The sequence below is a fragment of the Diabrotica undecimpunctata genome, chromosome 3, assembly GCF_040954645.1.
Source record: "Diabrotica undecimpunctata isolate CICGRU chromosome 3, icDiaUnde3, whole genome shotgun sequence".
NCBI lineage: Eukaryota > Metazoa > Arthropoda > Insecta > Coleoptera > Chrysomelidae > Diabrotica > Diabrotica undecimpunctata.
In genome coordinates this window covers 16354795-16380174 of record NC_092805.1, presented here as the reverse complement: position 1 = coordinate 16380174, position 25380 = coordinate 16354795, and the positions used below count along the sequence as shown (strand labels likewise).

Below are 25380 nucleotides of genomic sequence, written 5' to 3'. Positions count from 1 at the left end.
TATATATATATATATATATATATATATATATATATATATATATATATATATATATATATATATATTGGTTAAGCTCTTCACATTTACTTTCCCAAGAAACATTTTTTGCTTTAGCTACTAGATTTTTTACTTCTGTGTTTGATCTTGCGTATGTTCATCTATCATCTGGGTCAATTGTTTGCAGCCACTTCTGATATGCTTGTTTCTTGTTGTATAAGATCAGCGATGTCAATTGTCCACCACGATGGAGTATCCTTTTTGTTTCCTTGTATCGTGCCGAGTGCTTCATAAGCTACTTCATTGACTTTATTTATTATCTCTTGGTAGGTATTCTAACCAAGCCGAAACTTATATAAAAATTATGTTGAGTCGTTTTGCAGTGCATCAATATTGTATTTGGGTGGATTCCTTTCCAGTGGTTTTGATTGTGCTAGTTGGTTTGTTGTTTTGTTGAATGTTTTTCTCACGTTGAATACATTTTAAATTTATATAAGATACGCAATCCAAATAAGGCCCGGTTCCAAATAAGGTCCATGGATTGTTTTTATTAAAAAAGTAAAGATTTCTCAAGGTGATGTTGGTCTCTGGACGCTACTGTCATCTAGTGGCTAAATTTAAACTTAAATCAAGTTTAAGTACGATTCCGCCTTGTGGTTTAGTTGTTTGCCTATGCACGCTAGACAAACATCAAACTACTACTTTTAATTATGTATTTACGAATTTAATGATAAGATTCAAAGTAAAAGTATTAAATAATTGTGTTATACAGATTGAACGAATTTAAAACGGAACATACGAAATCAATGTATTTCGGCTCAACTCCGCTCTAGGTGGTTGGCTAACAAAAGGTTGTCAAATAATTATATTATAAAAATTCAATACTTCAGCGGGCTGCTGGATTCGGAACTCATTCAAGAACAAGTCAAAACTCCACCCAAATAGGTTCCCTAGAATCACTGAAAAAACTAGACTAAACAAGCAGTTATTATGCTGTCAAACCACTTATCGCTTCCTTATAGTCCAAGAGATAGAGCCGAAATTTTGAACTGATCAGTAATATGACATTTCTCTATTGGAATATATTCATTGTAACTGGGTTAAGACTTTGCCTTACAGGCGGACGTCCCTCGTGGTACAGGGGGTGGCTATACAGGGATGAAGTTGTCATTTTTTTCGGAAAAATTAACGATCACTAATATGGCTGAAAATGTGCCCAGAGTAAGATCTTGGTATAACTAGACGAAATCCCAAAGGGCGGACGCGAGAGTGGATACATAAGGTGTGGCGGACAGGGGTGAAATTGCAATTTTTTGGGGAAAAATTAACAATAAGTAATATGTCCGCCATTTTCATGGCTCATTATTTAGACCCTAAAAACTTTAAATCCAAAAGGGCGGATAGCTGGGTTGGTACAGAGAGCCACAAAACGGGGTCAAATGTACCACTTGCCTGCGCATTTTAGGTCTCGGTAACAATTTTCAAACTGATTTTATTATGATATTTTTATACCGATTGATTTGAAAATTTGTATGCTCACTTCTGTTACTATTCTGATAAACGTCAAGTAGAGTTTTCCTCAAATTTTTCCAAACAAATTTCCGTAAATGAAAATTTTCGTAATTTTTTGAGGTAAAATCTAATTTGTAGAATCCTTTCGATTTTCTGTTATACCATGATTTGTTTTCCAAAAATATTCAAACGATTTTTCCGATAAGAAAAAAAAATTTAGAAAAACTTTTCTAAAACATTTGATAAAACTCTAAGTCATCGTCTGAATCTTTTATAGAATATTTTGTAGTTTTAAAATGATAATATGATAATGTTTTTTTTTTCAAACTAAAGTCATATTTACTTTACAAATCACATTTTTTTCTTAAATATAAATATTATACGAATTAATTTTTAATTGAATAAATGTTTGATATTTGATATTTTATTAAATTAAAGTAATTTTATAATGTTAACTATTAAATATTTTTGGTATAACAAATAGTAATTTTACTTATTTTTTATTACAATAAAAAGGTTTTTAAATTTATATTGCATAAATAATGATTGTTCAGATATAAGAAAAATTTGATTTATTATTACATTAATAATCAATTACAAAATAAATTATTTCTATTTATCAATAGGTAAAATTCAATTTGTAGAATTCCTTTAACATTTTACAAATAATTATTAATAAAAATCAATTTAATAGTGGAGTTATCAATTTTTTAAGTTTTGAAATTTACTTTGTAGATATTTTCAATATTTTTTTTAACTTTCAAATTGATATAATTTTACAAATTCTGTTTGGACATTAATTTTGCATCATTATTATTTTAAAATATTAAAATAATAATAATGCGCGTTCATTTAGATCAGTAATTCTAGACGCATGCGCTAAATGATATAAGTATCAAGATGCTTTTATTCTACTTGGTGAAACTGACTTCGATTGTAATGAAGTTTTTGAAACCTTAGAAACTTTCATATGTCACTTATATGGAACAGGACTGACGAGAACAATTCCAAAAAGAAAAGTAAACGATGTCAGATTTTCACTATTTAACCGGCAGTATAAGTTGCATGATATAAACGAGCCTTTTTAAAAAAAAAACTAAAAAATTTCGATGCTTCAAGCTTACCACCATGTCAAGATGAATTACACCAACATCTACTGCGAGCCCATTATATTTCAAATATTTGGACAAATGCTCATAAAAAAGTACCAACAGAATTGATTGTTGAAGAACATGGTTGGGAGTTTAAAGATGAAACATATAAATTCAAATGATTTAGTGGACCTCAGATGCCAGAATCAGTTCGAGAAGTAGTGATTGAAAATGAAGCAGATAATGAATGTGATATCATTGAAAGTGAAAGTGACGAAGATGATGAATGTGATGACATCAATGAGAGTGAGAAAAATGACGAAATTTTTAAAGTTTTTCTAAATTTTTTTTTCTTATCGGAAAAATCGTTTGAAAATTTTTGGAAAAAAATCATGGTATAACTTACAGAAAATCGAAAGAATTCTACAAATTAGATTTTACCTCAAAAAATTAATTTGTTTGGAAAATTTTGAGGAAAACTCTACTTGACGCTTATCAGAATAGTAACAGAAGTGAGCATACAAATTTTCAAATCAATCGGTATAAAAATATCATAATAAAATCAGTTTGAAAATTGTTACCGAGACCTAAAATGCGCAGGCAAGTGGTACATTTGACCCCGTTTTATGGCTCTCTATACCAACCCAGCTGTCCGCCCTTTTATATTTAGAGTTTTTAGGGGCTAAATAATGAGCCATGAAAATGGCGGATATATTACTTATCGTTAATTTTTCCCCAAAAAATTGCAACCTCACCCCTGTCCACCACCCCTTATGTATCCACTCTCGCGTCCGCCCTTTGGGATTTCGTCTAGTTATACCAAGATCTTACTCTGGGCAAATGTTCAGCCATATTATCGACCGTTAATTTTTCCGAAAAAAATGACAACTTCATCCCTGTATAGTTACCCCCTGTACCACGAGGGGCGTCCGCCTGTAAGGCAAAGTCTTAACCCAGTTACAATGAATATATTCCAATAGAGCAATGTCATATTACTGATCAGTTCAAAATTTCGGCTCTATCTCTCCGACTATTAGGCAAGCTCCTCTTTTCTTTAAAGGAGACAGATAGTTGAACGATATTTTATACAATGTCTATCACCGGGTATGGATTTATTTTTGTCCAAGTTTTATATTGGTCCACTATTTCAAATGCAGTTCAAACAGACATATATTAAATTGTATGTTCCGTTTTAAATTGGTTCAATTTGTATATGATCTTATAATTTATAAAATAGACTACATGAAAAATAATGTACTGTAACTTTCGAGAATTTATACTTTTTCATAAAAATACAGAACATGACATGGGCAAAAAACCAGTTTCTATTAAGGCACACCGATAAAGTTCTAAACAAGGCCCACAGGCCTTATTTGGTGCCTGTATATTTTCAGCAATGTATATTTATTTAAGTCAGTTTTGGTAAATATCTACACCAAACTATTTTTAAATTATTTTTAACAATTTTTTACTGAATACACAATTTTGTTGTAGTTGAATCCGCTGGATATCACCAGTTCATGGGATGTTCCAAGATTTGATAATCCAAAGGCTTTCAAAGTTTTCTGTAAACTACTTCCTAACCACGTAAGTAATGGACATACAACCAAATTGGGTAGGTGATGATATTTATTACCAATTCAAGAAACTGAACTTTGTAGAATAATTTTTAGGCTAGCAGATGTTAGTATGGCTTTGAATGGTAAATTAATTCGACTGTCAGTATATTACTTCTGTACGCAGAATCGTACCAAATCTCATTTAATGATTTTAAAGGAACAACTGGTTGCAAATTGTTAAGACTATTTTAAAACGCCACACAGAGATTGCAAAAGGAAAAAAGCAAAATATTAACCCTGGAAGAGCAGCCAAACTTAATAAGTTTATAAACAGTAAAAAACTATTTCAACAGGTTAATAGAATATATAGTACTGTCTAAATTGGACATGTTTAATAAACCTCATATCATTTGCAATATGGATGAGAAACAATGTTAATTTGTCAACATAGTGAAAATGGATACACCACTTTGTAAATTTCAAAACGCAAGGTCCCGTTTTACATATTTTAGATAGATCTAAGTCTTACTTTTTTTCTCTCTGAGCGTGGAAATTTCTAAAAACCGTACCAGACTAACTCAGCTCTTAGGATGGGTGACGTGTGTTGGATTCAGGGTAGAGGAGTACATCCGAGCCCATTTCGCCTTAGAGGAAGGAGGTCCTGCAAACAGATGCCTTCCTGTTATAATAATGTTTCAGCTGGGTTTCATGCCACAGGCATCTATGCGTTTGACCTCAATGTTATCCCGGAACAAGCATTTGCTTCAGCTAAAATTTCCACGCAAGATATCGAAAATGATGAAGAAACTAGGTCCATCAGTAGTCCCAGGCACTAGTGATAATGAAATAAAAAAAATCTCCTGTTAAGAAAAAGTGTGACAAAAAAAGATTTATTCTTCAGACTCAAGCAAAACTTCAGTTTTTCTGAAGCTGTTCTAGGAACTTTCTTTTAGGAAATTCTTCGAACCCTGAAGTGAAAAAGAAAATAGTTAAGCCACGAACAAAATCTCTTAATTATACAGCTGTTACAGTAACTAAAGCTCTATTTACTGGAAAGGAAATTAAGAACTCTAATAAGGACGATCTGTCAACTCAGAAATACTTCCTAACATAGAATCCTTCGAAATAAAACAAGCTATGGCACAACTAAAGAACAATAAGGCTCCGGGCCCAGATGGAATAAATGTTAATGGAAGAAAACTGAGTCATTTGAGATACGCTGATGACATTGTAATATTCGCTACAAGTTTCGAAGAACTACAGACTATGATGACGCAACTATTTCAAGCTTCGGAAAAAGTAGGTCTTAAGATTAACTTGGAAAAAACAAATATAATGACAAATACACCAAACATTAGAAAAATAATGTTGAACGACATAAATTTAGAAGCAGTAAGCGAATACATCTATCTGGGACAGATAATGAAAGTTAACAAAGAAAATCAAACTGCCGAAATTACCAGAAGAATAAGATTAGCGTGGGCAGGATTTGGAAAACTGAATTGGATCTTAAAAAGCACTAAAATAGAATAATATTTGAAAACCAGAATTTACGATCAGTGTATCCTCCCTATACTTACGTATGGTTCACAAACGTGGACACTCACCAAGTCTAATATGGATAAAATAGTAAAGGCACAAAGAGTGATGGCAAGATCAATGCTCGGTGTGACTTATAGACAAAAAAACAAAAAACTGGATTAGACCAAAACCAAAATACAAGACGCAGGAGAACATGCTGCCAAATTATAGTTTATTTTTATGAACGAGAGAGTAATTAGCATAATTTTAACTGGTAGCTCCGACCACTCCATGGGCGTGCTCAAGATTAATTGAAAAATTACTTTGAATAATTGTAAAAAATAAATGAATTATTTCAGTGTTATAAAGTGTTATGTGTATGTAAACAAAAGTGACCTCTTTTATCACACACTATATTAGAACTGACTGGCCTACATTAAAAAGGGTTTTAAAAAATTCACATTTTTTTAATTTTTAAAAATTACAAAAGAGAAAAAGAGTTTTTAAAACCGTCTAAGGTATGTTAAATAGATGAATAAAAATATTAATATAAAACTTACAGCTACTTGTTACAAATCCAAATCAGATTCAGAAGATGAACTTTCAGAACCAAGATTTATAATAACTGGCTTGATCATTTTATCAGTAATATTGTCCAGCTTCCACATTTTTTCCTCTTCTTTAATAGTGTGATTTACTGCCTTTTCCCAGTTTTCAGGTTTTACATTATTTACAGCCTCCAAAAACAACTGTTTAACATCATGAATTTTAAAAGTGGTATTTTTTCTTGAAACTTCACTCTTTATCTGTGCCCATACCAGTTCAATCGGGTTTAATTCACAATGATATGGTGGTGATCTAAGTACTGTCATTCCACGATTTTTGGCAATTTCATCAATTTCGTATTTTTTAAAATTTTCTTTATGAAGGGCACACAACGAATAAAGTTCCTTTCTTATAGATCCGGGATGGTACGTAATATTTTTTGAACTCAGCCAATTCTGCAAGTCTTTTTTTAACCACTTGGTTGTGGGCAGTCCTTCTATAAGTCTGGAGTGATAACTTGCATTATCCATTACTATTACACAGTTCTTAGGAAGAAGATCTATCATTTGTTCGAACCATTCTTGAAAGACATCAGCGTTCATGTCTTCATGGTAGTCACCGGTACGAGTTGATTCAAAAGTTAATAAACCACCTTCAACAAAACCGTCTGAACTGCCAATGTGTACTATTATCAGCCTGCGTCCCTTTCCTGATGGTGGGTTTAAACCAGTAGATAAGTTATTTACAAAAGCGTGCCTTTGACTTGTAACAGTTTCATCCTGCCAAAATTTATTTGGTGTATGACCCTCGTTGATCCATGTTTCATCAAGATAAAATATTTTTCTTTTTTGGTTTCTCATTTCCTTTATGGTTCTTAGAAAATGTCTTCTCCATATGACAGTATCGCTTCTTTCTAATAAAATAGACTTTCTGGTATTCTTTTTCCAGCGGAAGCCTATTTCTTTTAAAAGTTTCCATAACGTACTTCGACTCATTTCTGGGTAATCCTTATTATCTCGAACTGAGACAAGAACTTTATCCAATGTTGGAAATTCTTGTCTAAAGAAGAATTCATGCACTTTCGGTCGAAGTCCTTCTATAAAATGATATTCTATTTGAAATTTTGGTTTCCCTGGAGCATTACGTGGCATTTGAAAACTACCACATTTCTCTTCTTTAATAACTCTGTAAATCGTAGATTTCCCAACACCAAGTGTACTGCTAACTAACTCAACGGTCTCATCACTACTTTCACATAAACGTTTGTCTGTAAATGATTTAAAACAATTAAATATTAATGTTTTTTCATTAACTGTTAGAGGACCAATTTTTCGGCGTTTACACGGCACTTCCAAATTTTCCATAACACTAGTATACACAATAAACTGCACCTTGCAACTGAAGTACCTACTTTTAGTGAACTGTTAAGAATTTTGAATACGCCACTTGGACCTTCCTACAAAATGGAAAAACCCACTATCACATTTTCTGTGGAATAAGTTTAGAAGGTAATTATCTAGTCAATTACTGTCGTAGATTCCTGGAATTAAAGAATTAAATGTTTGATTGTTGAAACCCTTACTTCATGGAATGCACTCATTTAAGATAAAATAAAACGTTTTATTTTATCTAAAGAATTAAACTTTATTTTGCATATAGGTAGGTACTTATTAAACTTTTATTGGTTATATATAACCAATAAAATAAACATCTTACATTTCTTGCAAATTCATTAGTACCTGTTAACCTCCATCACTCCGACACTGGCAACCCTATTTAGGGATTAGTAACCCTCACAACTATTGTATTCTATTCTGCTCCAACCTCTATACCTGGTGGTCATACTCAATTTAAAATTGTTTTCCTATATACTTCGGTAAACTTGTTGACAAATATCTGTTTTTCATTGAGTCACCCGTATCAACAGTTTAGGGATTTGCATACATAATTTATTGTTTTATTACTCTCTCATACATAAAAATACACTATAAAATGGAGCTTTGCATGACACAATGCCCGACTGAAGGATAATGATAAGATGGAACCACGAAATACAACAATGGAGACCATGGTTAGGAAAGAGAAGCAGAGGAAAACCACAAATGAGATGGGCTGATGACATTAGGAAGATCGGAGGACACAACTGGAAGCAAGTGACGCAAAATAGAAAACACTGGACGATAAAAAACAAGACAAAAACCTGTTAAGTATGAAAGAAAATAGACAAAACCGAAAGAAGGGGAATATATCTATAACTAAAATCTCCTAAATGTCAAGAAAAATCTTGATCAAAGCACGAAAGATTGGATACCTGGGCCATATCCTGAGAGGGGAAAAATACGCAATCCCTCAACTAATTATCCAAAGAAAGATTAAGGGCAAGAGAGGAGTAGGTCGCAAACAAATGTAGTGGCTGCGAAATATAAAGAACTGGACAGGCGTAACTAACACTGGCGAACTTTTGCATGCCGCAAAAGACAGACGTCTGACCTTAAGATAATTCGCCAACGCACTATAGGTGCACGGCACCATAAGAAGAAGAAGTCAAGAAAAATAAAGAGAAAATTCAACCTTTAATAAAAGATACTCTTGAAGCAGGTCCAAGTAGATTGCAGTCTCAGGTTTCAAACTCAAGAAAAAAGAAGGGAATTGGTTTTGCTACTTATGTTAAGAGCACTAAACAGCAGATAGGAGGCTGTGCACCAATTGCCATAAATATGTTCGAAATAATTAGAAGAGTCGAGAATGATGGTGGCATTACCTTTGTCGGCTGGAAGGATGACAATGTCAGGGTTGTTATAAAGTTCTTTGAGGGCACGTCTTTCTGAAAGGGTGATACATGACGGTGGAGATTTGAAAGTATGAAGAATTCTGGTGACATTTTGTCTGGTCACTTCAGCTTGCTCAGAAGGAAGATGTGAAATAGCTTCTTCAATTTGACAAATAATTTTCTGTTAGGATGGAAAGAGGAGTGACAGAAAAATTGAAGCCTTTAGAGAGAGATTTGGTAGCTGAATCGGATATGTAAATATCTGAGAAATTGCGAACAACATTAGAAGATTGTTGATTCGAAATGTGCTGTGGATTTTTCTGAGAAATAAGTTGGTCCAGTTTGCGTTTCTGCTTTTGGGTTTTGTTGTCAGAAATGTGTAGGGCTTTTTGGTGAGAAAGACGATCGAAAGTGTCTCATAGTAATGGATGGATATTGAAAGAGTGGATGTCATTGTAGGTTTTTAAAAAATTTGTTGTATCTAAGTTGCGTCGGGTGGAATGAATTGAATTTCGAAGAAGCGAAAAGCCAGTTGTTCTAAAAATTTTGGAAATTAATCAAGATTTAGTGTAATGTTTAATCTGAAGAGATTTTGAAATGACTTGATGGTCACGGCATGATTTAAGGAAAGCAAGATCACAGGAGAGGCGAATAAAATGTTCGGATAAATTTCCGAGGTCAGGTAAATGAAAATTACTAAGTTCTCGGGAAGAACGGCGTTGTGAATTGAATACTCGACGTTTCGGCACTTATTTTGAAGCCATTATCAAGAGTGATATGGTTCCGTTCGAGTTCGGGGTCTCAATCTGCCTACTCCCCTCATTCGTGACGTACGAGTATCGTGTTCTGTACAAATACAAGAACCGTCAAACGGCACTAAAGTCTCAATCTGCCTACTCCTTAGTGTCGAGTGAGTAATATATATATATATATATATATTTATATATATATATATATATATATATATATATATATATATATATATATATATAATATTACACTTTATTGTTTATATAATTTAGATAAAATATTCAAAATAAACTTATCTTAAGTTGCAATGTCTCATTACTACATAGATATCCTCTTCATCTCTTAAATGTTTAATGCAACAAAACAAATTTACTTAATTTATCTGAAGTACATAATATTAATTATTGCTTGATAAAATTTTAATCTTGCGAAAAAAAAAAACAAAAACATCACATTATTCAATTAAAATTATAAGGTATGATTTATTAGAACGGATTTTTTTAACCTTGTATTAGCTGTAGCTATAGCTGTAGCTGTAGCTGTATACCTAAATCGGATCATTTGAATTCATTATAATTATTTGCAATAATTTTCTTTATTATCTCGATCTTTGTAGTCTTCATCGTATACTCATTATCATTATCTTTGGCTTTAGTTTCGTTCAAGATCAGCTACTTGAGTTTTTTAGCCCATAGCTTATCTTGGTTATGGTTAATGTTCAAACGGGTTACACATATGTTTTATATAAGTGTCTTCTACAAGATTTTGGTACAGGTTTCTCATATTTTGGCATTAATTGGTGCTACACCTAGACTTCCCTAATATTTCTATTCTTAATTTTAGTTTTGTTTACTTCATTCACAATTATAAGAACTGACTTATGCAGAATTTAAAAGTATCCCGCTGATAAAGTCGACGCTATAAAGAGATTTGCCTCTTCAGGTAAATAGTAAAAAGGGCCGGCTTAACGAATTTTATATTTTATTTGGCATTTACTCAAAATTGATGCGAATAGTTGGAAAAATGCAGTCTCATATGTTATGAAAGCTGAGAATTCATATTTTCCTACATATAATATACAAAATATGATCATCAATTTAAAAGACGACAGTGATAGTGACACACATTTAACATAATATCTTCTTCTTTCCTTCTCTCTCTCTCTACGTCGTCTATCCATCTTTTACGGGGCCTTCCTCTTGTTCTGTTTCCTTGGGGCTTCCATCTCTGGACTACTTTTACAGCTCGATTATCTGGCAGTCTTTCTAGGTGACCAATATCTAGGTGACATAATATCTATGTGATGTAATATTTATACTCGTTTTGTGTGTGTGTGTGTGTGTGTGTGTGTGTGTGTGTGTGTGTGTGTGTGTGTGTGTGTGTGTGTGTGTGTTTTGTGTTTTATTGGCACTGGTTTTCACAACCAACTGGCCAGTCAATTTCATAATGATTTTTTTAGACTATAACTTATCACTAACTCAGGGGAGTAATGAACTTGCTCCATTCGCTTGAACATATATTCGAACCTTGTCTAATTCCACGTTCTATTCGGAACTTTTTGGTATCTTCATGAAGTCGGACACAAGCTGTGCTAGTTTCGTAGACGCTCTTAATCAGGGCAATATATCGGTAGCCAATGCAGCAGTCAATCAATGATTGAAGCATTTTGACGCATCATTGACGCCTTTTCATAGTCTACTAATATCTATGGGAGAGCAAACTAATAGGTCTGTAGTTCTTTAGGTCTGAAGTATCACCTTTTTTATAGATTCTGGTTACTATTATTATATTATGCCATTGGGAGATTGTTACGCCTCTCATCAAACTAACATTGAACATCTTTTTCAATAGATTTATTAACGTTGCTCCTCCTTCTTTGATATGTTCTATGATTATCTTATCTTCAATAATTCCAAAGTCCAGAAAGAGAACTCTTTTCGTCCATTAAGATTAGGTTCTGGCTTTTTCCATAGCTCTATGTATGTCTTCATAAAAGTTTTGAATTTCTTCATCACTATGGCTCTTCGTGAGTGCATATACTTGAATAATTTTAATAGAGCGCCTTTCGTTCAGTTTTAATATGAGGTATACAACTCTTGAGCTACACTCTCTATTTTTATAATTTTATCTCGGTGTTTCTTGTGGACGAGAAACCTAGGAAATGCAGCAGATGCAATGATTTTAAAACTAATTGGTTTTCTCCTTTTCTTCGTATTTCAGAAAGTTCCAATACATCTCATTTTTTGCAGTTAAGTTCTTCATGCAATTCAATGAGCTCCTCTTGAATTGCAAGCGTTATTACATTATAAGTGACAATATAGAATAATGTACCCTCTGCTCTTCGTCATTTACTTAGGAGATTAGCCATTTCACTACCACGCTGGCCTATGCGAGTTGGTAGCGGGATATAGCGGGATTTTGTAAGGATTGGAAAATAAGGGGAAAAAAAGTTTGGGGATCTGCCCTCTCCTAAAGACCTAAACATAGGAGAAAGCCAGTAGCTAGCGTACGGTAGGGACGCTACTCCATGAAGCAGCCTGTCCTCTACCTGGATCGTAGAGTAGTGCTAACATCTACCGTGTTTCTTGTGTACCGTATACATTTCAGGCAATGCCAAGTTTCGTCTTATTTGTTTCTTAGTATTTTTTCTATTCAGTACGTAATATTATAAGGAAAAAAAGTTTAGCAGTTCTTAGAAAACTATCTCTAAGACTCTTACAGATATTATCAAACTCCCTCGTATCATTGGAATGAAAATTATATTGAAACTAATAAATTTTATGTTCAATTTAAAATTATTAAAAACAGTTACCCAAAACAAGTACAGCTCGTATGATAATTTATATACTTAATTCCTCATTTTTGAACTACTGTAATTCACAACTACCATTTTCTAATAGGTTCAATACAACCAATAGGTCGTTTCGATACTTTTTGCTCCTCTGTTTTTAATGGCCATTCTAGCTAGTTTTTGTTCAGTTTTGCGGATACCTGATGGAATAAATTATATTTCTGAGAATTTCGAAGCTTACTTTTATTTTATCCTCCAACAGAACAATTACATTTTAACACGTTTTAATCTTCCGTCATGCTTGGGGCACTCCTTCTCCTTGTCTTCGTTCAGTTCAGCCGGCAAGAAGTAAGTCGAATTTTATTTTAAACTAATTGAAAATATTAGTATATTTACACATATTATGTGGGTACTTGATTTTAAAATAGATAGAAATTTTCTTTTAGAAAAATTTATATTTTTTTATTTAAGTTTAAGTTTTTTGTTTTTTTATGATTCTACTATGGTTTTTTGCATATTAATAAGTCGTGCAGGTTTCTGTTTTTTGATACCAAGCCTATAATACTCCTAGTTGTTTCATGCTTTTTTTTGTTATATCAAACGTATTACAGTTAAGTTAATATTGTTTTTTTATATTTAACATTAACCTCTTGTGATATACGAACTATTTTCATTGTAAATGTAACCAGTAAATAGGGTGATTTGACTTCTGGCATTTCTATTGTAATTTCTGGATGTCTTCCTAAAAATCTCTAAAACCATATTTGTCTCGGTTTTCCATCTCTAAACGGCGTTTTTAAAGTTCCATCTTTAATAATTTTCAAGTAATTACTATTTAAATAGGAATAAGCCACAATTAAAGGTTAAAGTACGTTTATTAACGTTTCATTTTCCAAATCGGAAATCGTTCTCAAAATACAAACATTAGTAAATTAAACAAATTTTGTTTTTTTTTCTCCACGTTCATCCGATAAAAAATAGTATCTTGCATTTTATTTTTTTTTAATATTCTGCGTACTGTAAGATCGTTCTTTACTCTGAATACGTATCTGTCCATATATAAATTCAGTTTGCAAATCGTGTCACTCTAATTCACAAAAAATTTTAAATAATATTTAAAAATTTTGAAACAATATTATTGTTTCACGTCGCTCTTGCGAAAACTTCGCTTTAAGGTTGATCTGCACCCCCAAAAGACAAACCCCAAATTCAAAAAATTTGAAAAAATTTGAGAAGGTAGATGTGATGACTAGAAGTATTTTGACAACTTTTAAACAAGCTTCATGGTTTCGTTTTTGAAAAAACTCAAAAAAACTACTTTTTTCCAAGTATAAAGCGGGAAAACCAAACATAGGATTTTGTTAATTTTTTTACAGCATCAAGATATGATTATAAGAAATACTTATGAATTTTTTTGAAAATTTTTGAATTTACAGTTTTGCCTCAATAGAAAAAAATAATATGTTTCGGCTTATAATAAAGTTACCGGTAAGAAACCGAAAAATTTTTTAATAACAACATATATAAAACTGTAAAAGTGGAAAATATTTGCAATAAAACGTTAAATATTTTTTCCTAAACATATGAAAAATCTCGTTAAACAAGAATTATGTCTTGAACTGCCGCCTTCAAATTGTGATGTAGGGACATGGCTCAATCTGAAGCAATGGTAGTATTTATCATCAATAGATAGCATTACGTTCGGCTTCGAAACGCTTCAAACGAAACGTCATACTAACAGGGTTGCCATATCAATTACTTTGTACAACACTTTGGCAGATTACAACAAAATTTAATAGGAATGTTATCTGTTTGAACTTTGAACCGGTCATGCTGAAACTTACAGAGTTACAGAATAGTAGATACTGCAACTTTTATTTTGAAAGTACGATATCATAAAATTCACACTCTATAAGTAATATATCTATAAAAACCTATTTAGTTTTAAAAACCTATTTAGGCGTTTTTAGTTAATTATTTTAGTACCTATTTATAAACATTAGTGTTTCTTGCATAACCAGTGGCGTACCCAGAATTTTTCTGAGGGGAAATTTTTTTATGCTACATCCATTTTGAGTCCCTAAAATTTGGGTTTTAGTTTAATTTAAAGTACTAAAGATAGCAGTGCCAAAGATTCAGGTATCTATTATCCTGCCTACCAACTAAAACCACCCTCTCTTACTTGTGTGCATTTGACTGTCACACGTACCGTACTCCAAAAGTGGGGTGACGACTTTTTTGGAACTCCCTTCTCTTATCTAAATCTTATCTATTATTCTGAAGCAATTTTCTTGTGGTATTTTAAAGTAATTACTATTTTAATGGGAATAAGCCAAAATTGAATGTTAAAACAAGTTTATTGACGTTTGACATTAATCCAACTTGTAAATACAATACATTTTGGAGACGGCTATCGCCGTATTCCCGTTCTTCTCCGCCAATCCTGCCGGTTTAAGGCATGCTCCTCCTCCAAAGCTTTCGATTCCATCGCTCTTCTAATTCCTTCATTCCATGAGCGTCAAGTTCTACCTCTTTTTCTTCTTCCAGGGGGCTTCTGTTTGTGAAGTTTTTGGGGCCAACGTTCGTTAGGCATTCTCAATAGGTGTCCAAACCATTTTGAACCTCTTTTTTTCTATTCTGTCAATGACCGTTTCTGTAGCGTTGGTCTTCCTTTCCTTCCTTGATGTTCTAGCACTTCTTTTCAAATAATCCATTTCAACTGCTAACAATCTTCTCTTCAGGTCTGCATTGACAATTGTCCATACTTCAGAGCCATAACAAAGAACTGATTCAACCATGGTTTGCCCTATTCTTTTTTTGTTCCTTTTGGAAATGTTGCGATCCCACCATAAGGAGTTCAGACATCCTACAATTTTACGTCCCTGAGTAATTCGGTGTTTAATTTCGGTTTGTCCCAAGCCGTTCTTAAATATTTAAATTTTTCCACTTGTTTGATATCCACGTCCTCGTCGATCAACACTTCAAACCTTGCATCTGAATTGATAACTAAATACCAGATCATTTAATTTTTAACTATCAACAAAAATGTAATATAATTATTATGATGTACGAATTTAATGGTAATACGATATTCACAGATTTGGTCGCAAGTACCTACATAATTTCTTTGCCGATAAAATTATTTAGATAATATGATTTATTTGGTATATTATATTTCGACTGACACAGCAGAACAGTAAAGTATTATACATAAAGATGTTGTTAAAGATATATTTGCTTACTTGGTCTACTAGTAAGCAGATAAGTTATAGCGTATTTGATAAAATTACTGTTTATACAACTTGGCAACTCAGCCAATGGATATAATGATTGCAAACTGCAATTTATGTTAGGGTTTGAAAATACATATTACAGAGTCATCATGTAGAAATCTACAATTAAGTTAAAAAATTTACCACAGTAACATGCCGCAGCAGAGCCATCTCTAGGATCAGAAACAAATTAATCGAGGGTGAAGTTCAACCTTAAACACATACAGTCTTTAGCCACTAAATTTTGACAGGCACAATATTTCCCTTTACACTAATATATTCTTGCACTCTTCTTTCTTTTCCTAATATTTCTTCTTTTTTACTCGTTTTTTTTTTTTCGTTTTAAATTATTTTTACCTTAAAATTTTTTTACTAATAAATACTGACTGTTTACTTTTTGTTTCACAGCCTCTTTGCGACCAGTTGCTCATTACATTACCAGAAGGAAAAATTAGAGGTCACGTTTTAGAAAGCCAAGATGGCAAGGACTTTTTCGCGTTCCAAGAAATTCCGTACGCGGCGCCTCCTGTGGGCAAAAATAGATTTAAGGTGAGTTTATTTGTACTAACTGTATTCAAGAAATTCTAGTGAGGTAATTTTTTGACAGTCATGTAAATCATAACTTTCGATTTTTTAAATTCAGATGTAATTATTGATTTATAGCGATACTCATTTTGTGTTATATATGCAGTGCCGGCAAAAAAATCTTCACACAGTGAATAACACACATAAATCGGGATAATTGTTAATTTAATTTTACAAATCAATACTTTGTCATATCACCCTTGTAGTCGATAATAAGCTGGATTCTCTTAGACACGGAGTGAGCAAGGTTCAAGAAATATTCTTCTTCCATGATCACCCACAACCTCTTTGACTCCTCTTTCAGCTGATTTATGTTGCTCGGTCGACACTCTTGAACCATCATACTACAAGAACTTTGACACTGTCTTGACTTTGTGAGCAGGAGCACCCTCGTGTACAAAGAAGTTACATTCGTGAATTTTCCACAAGTTTAATAAATGTTGTTCTAGAACAGTCACATAAGTTACTTGCTCTCATTGTAATATTCTTTGATAAGAAATACAACCCTGCCCTTCCTTTATTTCCACTAAACTCACCCCATACCATTACACTTTTAGAATGTTTGACGGATTGACTGTGAACTTTTAATCGTACTTTGCCGCGGTGTGTGGACGACAACAAATTTGGAGCTTCCTCTTACTAACCTGAACGTACTTTCGTCACTGAACATGACTTTTTTCCATTTTCAGGTGTCCAATGCTGATACCTTTTATAAAAATCTAATATTTTTTTCTTCATTGCTTTTGTAAGCAAGTCCTTCTTTGCAGCACGTCGACTTGGTAAGGGTAGATCTTTCTGAAGCCGGTGACGAATCGTTCTTGTTGAAACGTTCTGTTTCTATTAGTTATTTAGCTCATTTGGACAATCTTCTTCTTCTTATGGTGCCGTGCACCTATAGTGCGTTGGCGAATTATCTTAAGGTCAGACGTCTGTCTTTTGCGGCATGCAAAAGTTCGCCAGTGTTAGTTACGCCTGTCCAGTTCTTTATATTTCGCAGCCACGACATTTGTTTGCGACCTACTCCTCTCTTGCCCTCAATCTTTCCTTGGATAATTAGTTGAGGGATTGCGTATTTTTCCCCTCTCAGGATGTGGCCCAGGTATCCAATCTTTCGTGCCTTGATCAAGCTGAGCAATTCTCTCTCAGTATTTGCTCTTCTTAGGACTTCCTCGTTTCTCACCCTATCTGTCCATGGTATGCGGAACATTCTTCGCAAGGTCCACATTTCGAAGGCTTCCAACTTGTTAATGGAAGATATTTTCAACGTCCATGTCTCCATGCCGTATAACAATATGGACCATACATAGCACTTAACCATTCTGTAACGGAGATTGAAGGAAAGATTGCGGTTACAAAGTAGCGGTTTAAATTTAAGAAAAGCTTGTCTTGCTTGTTCGGTACGGCATTTTATTTCTTGTTGAGGATCCCATTGGTCATTCACCATCATTCCCAAGTATTTGAATGTTTTCACTTGCTCGATTGGAGCATTATCTACGTGCAGTTGTACTCTGAAAAATGCGCCCTTTCTTATTGTCATGCATTTTGTTTTTCCAGCATTTATCTTCAGGCCATATGTTTTTCCTGTGGTGTTTATTTTATTTAGTATCAACTGCATATCATGTTCGTTATCTGTGATTATTGCGGTGTCGTCAGCGTAACGAATGTTATTTATCGGGTACCCGTTGACCTTTATACCACAATCAGTGCCTTCAAGTGCCTCTGCAAAAACATTCTCCACATAGAGGTTGAACAGCATAGGAGACAAAATACACCCCTGTCGCACCCCTCGTAATATTTCGAATTCCTCTGTGTTTGTTGATTTGTTCAGCCTCACACGTGCCTTTTGATTCCAATAGAGATTCTGGATAACTCTTATATCTTTCTCATCAATATCAGCATTGTGTAGCATTTTTATTATTTCATCGTGTTTTACGGTGTCAAAAGCTTTTTCGTAGTCGAGGAATGTGATGACTATATCTTTTCGTTGGTCCATGCAGTTTTGTACCAAGGTATTCAAGCAGAATGATGCTTCGCGCGTCCCGAGTCCCTTCTTGAAACCAAATTGTGTCTCGCCGCTCAGCTCTTCTAGTTTTCTAAACATTCTTGTGTGGAGTATGCGAAGAAATATTTTAAGTAAATGACTCATCAAGCTAATCAGTCTGTGGTCCTTGCACCTTGTCGCTCTTTGTGATTTAGGGATCATTATGAAGGTTGAACAAAGCCAATCCGTTGGAATGTGGCCGGTGTCATATATGGCATTGAAGATTGTTACCAGAGTGTCGATGTTGTCATCATCCAACAGTTTTAGGGCTTCCGTAGTAATGCCATCCGGTCCAGGGGCCTTGCCCAGTTTTGCTATTTTTATAGCGTACTCCACCTCGGCGCGAATAATCTGAGGACCGGACAAAGTTTCTGTAGATAGGTTAGTAGTTGGCAGATTCGGTCTGTTGTCTGCAAAGAGGGACGAAGCATAATCTGTCCAGATTTTGGCTAGTTCTTTCTGGGTATGTACGTAGTCGCCTTGATCATTTTTCAGGTTTGCCTCGTGGTGTTTCTTGTATATATTCGAAATTTCTTTAACCTTTTTGTGTAGTCCAAAGCTTCTTGTAGTGATTCTAATTCTTTACAACGCTCTTTCATCCAGATTTCCTTTGCGGTTTTAATTTTTGCTCTTATCTTACGTTGAGTTTCATTGTATTTACGTTGGTTCTGATGTATTTTGTACTGTCGGCGCTGCTCCATTAGCTCAAGTATCTCTTCCGTCATCCACTCGTTTTTGTGATTTCTTTTTATTTTACTTGCGATTGATTCATCCGCATTGGCTACAGCCATTTTTATTTTCTCGCAGGTTTCCTCTATGCAATTTACTTGTATATTTCTCAGGTTCTCGTTGGTGTGTGGTGTGGTTGCCGTATGTAGTTCTAAGCTCTTCATCTCTCATTAGTTCTCTCATGTTTATATATTTTTTATTTGACGGTTTTTTAACCTTCGCCAGTTGAAGCCTTACATTTGCGATTAGGGGGTTGTGGTCAGATGAAATGTCTGCACCAGGGTAAGCAGCCACTCTATTTATATAGTTGCGGAATCTTTTGTTTATCAAGATGTAATCAATTTGATTTCGTATAATATGACCTGGCCTGTCTCCAGGTGCTCGCCATGTATACAATCTTCTTGGTGGGAGCTGACAATCAACCTGTCCCATCTAAAAGAGATGCAGGTACTGCTTTGGTTAATTTTCTCTGTCGCACTGGGGGGCGTTCCTGTATTGCAACGCTCAGTCTATTTGTATTTTATATCTATGTATTGACATAGACATAATATCGTCTATGCATATTGAACCATAAATCAAGTATTTGCTAATTGAAAATCTCATAATACAGCAGCAGGCAACATTTTTTATTTTTAAGCTGTGGAGTGACTGCAGAATTATCGTGAATAGTGTTTATACCTTGTTTAAAAATTAAGCAACAAATGCACACATACAGCATGAAATTTTAGTTTTAACTTTTGGCAACAAATGTGAGGCATTTGAAATATTCTTAAAAAATGCTGGATTTAAACTTACACACAATAAACGATCTAAAACGTTCTAAAATGTTTTTTCAATAACACTAGTACATTTTTTGAAAGAATAAAACTTGTAAATCAAATTTAACACAAACTTTTTATTTAAAAACTAAAATCTATTACTTTTTAATTGTAATAGTTGCTAATTACATTGATACTTTGACCGAGAAAACATCAATACCTACTTAACTTATAAAAATATTAAAAAGTAAATTAGCTGTATGTTTCAAGGTAGTTCGCGTTTTTTTATTAGCACTGTTTAAAATAATTCAGTCATTAAATTCACTCTTAATTAGTTTTTCATGTTAAACATCCAAAAATAGAAATCACTTTTAGACAATTAATCAAATATTCTGGCTAACAATCTAGGTTATTATGATCAGTATTTTTAGTTGTATTAGTGGAGGATGTTAGTGGACGGCAAAAATTGAAGGAGTGCATAAATAAGCGAAAGAATTAAAGCGAGGAACGGGGGTGTATCGAAAATATCACCGGCTACTGGAAGACATTAAGCTAAAAAAAAAACAAAGACAAAATATATAAAGCAGCAATTAGACTGATGATAGCATATATGAAAATGTGTCTTACGAAAAAAGATGAAGAAAAACTAAGACCCGGGCCCGACCCCTTGAGCACCAAGTCGCCGAACTGAGTCTAGCTCAGAGCGGAGACTTGAGGCCCAAGTAAGCAATTTTAGTTCGCGGATAAGCCATATTAAGATAACAGGAATAAAGCGACAATGCGCTGTCCTGAGTTTTGAATTCGGTTGGGAAACCATGTTGGGGTTCTATTACCCAGGACCTCCACATGAAGAGCATTTGGTTGATAGTTGTGTCCCTATCGCGCATCAGAGTGCTAAAGGAGGGAAAGGGATGGTATGGAGCATTGGAGCGCGGTGGAGTAACTCCTGTTTTTACTCGAAGTTAATACACCTCGCTCCAATGAATTGTTACACCCGAACGTAATTTTTAGGGGTGAACATTTCTCACAGGCTGGGTTTAATTAAATTGCTTGCTTGCAGAAAAATTCAGAACGATTGGAGGAAAAATTATGAGAAAATACACGGCCCAATAAAGTCAGAACAAGAGAATATAGAAGACTGATAAACCATGAAATGATAAATATAACCGAAGCTGAAGACATAGTAAAATTATTAAAGCACAAAGACTAAAATGCTTTGAACACATACAAAGAAGCGAAGAAGATGCATTAATTAAGAGGATAACAACTGGAAACCAGTAATAAACAGACCAGGAGAAAGACTAAAAATAAGATAGAAAGAGTAACTACTAGAGGATATATCAAGGATGGAAATTACAGACTGAAGAGAAAATATTCAGGACCGGAGAGAGTGGAAAAAGATAGTAGACAAAGCAAAAAAAAGATAATATTCTTTTATAAATAGCCTAAAGGATATATGCGGACTAGTCTACCGCCGTCAATTGGATAAAAAAGCCCTCGGAATATTGAGCGACCTATTTTTGTGTGGGAATGGAAATCTTCTTTAGACCGTACCAGGTAACTCGTACCTGCCATGAAATGAATTCTGACTAGATGGGGTACACCCTAACATAATTCCCCTTTTGGGGTCTTGCTCTCTGATGCATCCATGGTACAATGCCTACCAACTAAAACTTTTTTCAGACCGTTCCCGCATGCGCGCAGTGACCTTTTCTCGTTTTTTTTCTTTTCTCTTCTTTCTTCTTTCCTCAATATTAACCTCCTAAATTGTTTAAATTATAGCACCATCTTTTTCTTGGGCTGCCAATACTTCTTCGTCCATTTGGTGACTTATCTCATCTCATCTATTTATGTCTTCCATATTGCATGCTATTCTTATGTTTTCGCTTCTCTCCATATCCAACAGACTTTTCCCTGATATTCGTCGAAGTATATTCATCTCTGTTGTTTCTACTAGTCGTCTTGTTTTAGATGTGTCAGGTCTTGTCTCCGCCGTGTATGTTAATATAGGTCCAATTGCTGCTTTATAGATTCTTGTTTTTGTGTCTTATCTTTTATGTTTGTTTTTCCAGATTGTGTCATTAAAAGATCCCACCTCTTTACTTGCTTTTATGCTTTGTTGTCGTACTTCTTCTTCGAAACTATTTATATTTATTCGTAGATATCTAAACCTTGCTTCCTGCTTTATTATTTTCCCATCTATTTTGGTTTTACATCGTAGTGGGTATTTAGATGTTGTCATACATTTGGTTTTTCTACTGATATTATCATATTGTATTTCTTAGCTGTTGTATTGAAGATGTGTGTTAATCTTTGGAGCTTGTCTTCTGTCTCGGCGATTAATGCGGCGTCGTCTGCATAACCATGACCTTTACGTCCGGCTAGTATTATTACGTCCATTATTATATTAAAGAGAAGTGGGCTTAACGAGTCACCCTGTCTGACTCCGCTTTGTACTGGTATACACTGTTAGTTTTCCATTTATCTTTGCCTGTATTCTATTATGGAAGTAGATGTTTTCGACGGTTTGTATAATATTGATTGGTACGTTTCTTTTATATAGTAGGTGTAAGACGTCTTAGACTTGGATGCGATCGAAAGCCTTTGTCAGGTCTATAAAACATAGATATGCTGGTTTATTGTACTAGATGGCCTTTTCTGTGATTTGTCTTAGTACAAATACGGCGTCTACGCAGGATCTTCCGGATGTGAATCCTTGTTTATCTGATAAAGTTGTTAGTTTATTAATTTTGTTGGTTAGTACTTTTGTGGAAAGCTTAAGTGCGGTGTTTAGTAGATTTATACCTCTATAATTGTTGGGGTCTTCTTTATCTGCTATCTTGAACATTGGTATCATTATGTTGTTTCTTCATGCGTCTGGTATGTTGCAGTGCAATATTAGCTTTTGTATAAGTTTTGTCATCTCTAGAGTTATACTTTTTCCTTCGTGTTTTAGAAGCTCGTTGGTTATTCCGTCTGGTCCTGGTGACTTTCTATTTTTGAGTGGATTTATGGCTATCTTTATTTCATGAAAACTGATTTCTATTTTGTTTCTTAATTCAGGTACGTTATTGTGTTGATCATTCTTTTGTTGTACCCCTCTTTAAAATTTCTTCCCTTTTAACGATTTTTGTCACAGTATCTAGCACTTTTTAAAACTCATTTTCCCCCTTTCTTACTACGGTCACGAAATTGTGGGCTCCTAAGATACCCACTCTTGCATATAGCTCCGCTTTTGCGTTATTGAACCTACTACTTTCGAACACATAGTGTTCTGTTGTGTTGGTTATTCCGCAATACATATAGCTATAACCTAGTCTATCCTCTTAAGGTATGCTCTAAATGACTCGTGTCCCATAAGGAATTGCATGAAGAAGTAGTTCGTGCTTTTATATTTGCACTCCATCCACTCCTCCACAATTTCGATTAGAGTTCGTGTCCATAAAGGCCTCTGCTCGTTTTTGAGCTTTCTTTTGAATAAATCGTTATAAAGGATGTTCCAGAGAAACGGTCCTAGGACTATGCCCTATGGCACTCCTGCTGATGCCCGCATAACATCTCTTCTCACTATGTTAATCTGTCTACTTAAGAAGTAATGCTTGACTTGTTTGGTAAGTATTTCAGTTATTACTCTTAAGGCATTTTTTATGTCCAGAAAGAAGACGCCAGCCACTTACTCCTACATGTGGCAGTTAATTCCGTGATCCGACTGACTGCGTCTATTGTAAGCCCAATTTATCTATGACTTCTTTTTCTAGTGTCGTCTTTATAATTATTTCGAAGATCTTAGCGATTGTGTTTAATATGCAGATCGATCTAGAAGCTCCCAGTTCCCCAAGTTCTTTAAGAATAAAAGGGTGGACCCTAAAGGTAATCAGCATGAACCGAATTGAAGCATTAGAAATGTGGATTCGTAGACGGATGTTGAAGATTCCTTGAACGGCAAGGAAAATTGACGACGAAGTACTAAGGAGGGTCAACAAATATAGAGAATTACTAAAGACACCTAAAAATGTCTTATCTGGGATACATATTAAAGGGAAATCGATATAGAATACTAAAACTAATTCTTAAAGGCAAAATATAAGGCCGTAGAGGTGTAGGAAGAAGACAGGTTTCTTGGTTGAAAAACAATCGTAAATGGACTCAGATATCCAATCTATAAGCCTAGATCTAGAAGCCTTTGCAATGGTGATCGACAATGTCAGATAGTTCTGATATGGCACATGAAAAAGTAGAAGCTTTTACCATTATCGTCATTATCACTACCATTATTGCAATCTTGATCTTCCAAACTGTAAACCTAAGATTGACCTACGCCTCATAGTGCTAGTATATTGTGCTCTTTTTTGACAAAATGAAAATTTTGATTTGAGAACTCTTTCGCTATGCGCAGTGACATCGGTGGAGGTATGATCCAAGATTTATTACTTAAATTTGACTTCCCTTTAGTAAGCGTTGTGTACACTCTGTGTAGACATAATCGTGACTATGTGACGAAAAATTTAGATCGAAATTAACTTACAAAGTATTTTCTAGTCAAATTAAAGAGGTAACTAGGTCAAACTACATAAAAGACCTAAATAATAGATTTTCGTTAATTTTCGACTTTGTTGGGGATATTTTCCCATTTTCCCTACCCGGATATCCGCCCCTGCTTCTCCACTGCCCTTATTGTGAAACCTATAAAATTAGTGTTGTAAAAATAGACATTTTTATTTAATCAAATATAACTCCGATCCTTTATTTGCAGTGTATTTATTTGGAAACTAAATTACATTAATATTTGCTGTCAAAAATATATTTACTTGATTTAACTATTGTTTTTTTTTTAATTTAGGATCCAATACCTCCAGATCCATGGACAGAAATCAGAAATGCAACAAAAAATAAGAAAGTGTGCATGCAAAATAACGCAACGGCTTTAACCTCAGTACCAGAGGATATGGAAATAACAGAAGATTGTCTTTACATTAACGTTTACACTCCCAGGGTAAATAAAAATTTATTTTATTTTCATATGTATTTATATAAGAATATAATTATGATTATCTGTGCCTTTAACCAGTGGCGTAACTACACTTCAGGGGGCCCGGGCGGAAGTAGCCGAAGAGGCCCGCCTCCCCAATATAAGTAAAGTTGACACCATCTATCTATCGTCCGTCGTCAAATTCAAACAAAAATATATCTTCCAGACCATCTTTTACCACCTTTAGTCCAGGCAAATTAATATATGTATTTAATATATTTTTACCACCAAAAATAAGATGTTTTAACCAAATAATGCTGCAAATATAATGTGCAGAATAATTTTGAATTACGTTCCGCTAATAAACTTGCTTTTTTGTCCTTAAAAGCAGAAAAAAGTTTCAATTATTTGGCTTTATATTTCGTCTAAATATAATCGTCTAACGATTTTAACTGTACCAATGCCCAAGTATTAATTTTCAAGTTTTAA

At 34.1% G+C, this 25380-nt stretch overlaps 1 protein-coding gene across 1 annotated transcript in view; it reads left to right on the top strand.

The window, feature by feature from the left end:
• LOC140435683 (uncharacterized) overlaps positions 1–25380 on the top strand; it is a 125126-nt gene that overhangs the window by 4145 nt on the left and 95601 nt on the right. The window contains 3 exon segments of the mRNA XM_072524404.1: positions 4095–4187; positions 16218–16358; positions 24763–24915. Of these exon segments, the coding sequence (XP_072380505.1) occupies positions 4095–4187; positions 16218–16358; positions 24763–24915 (387 nt within the window).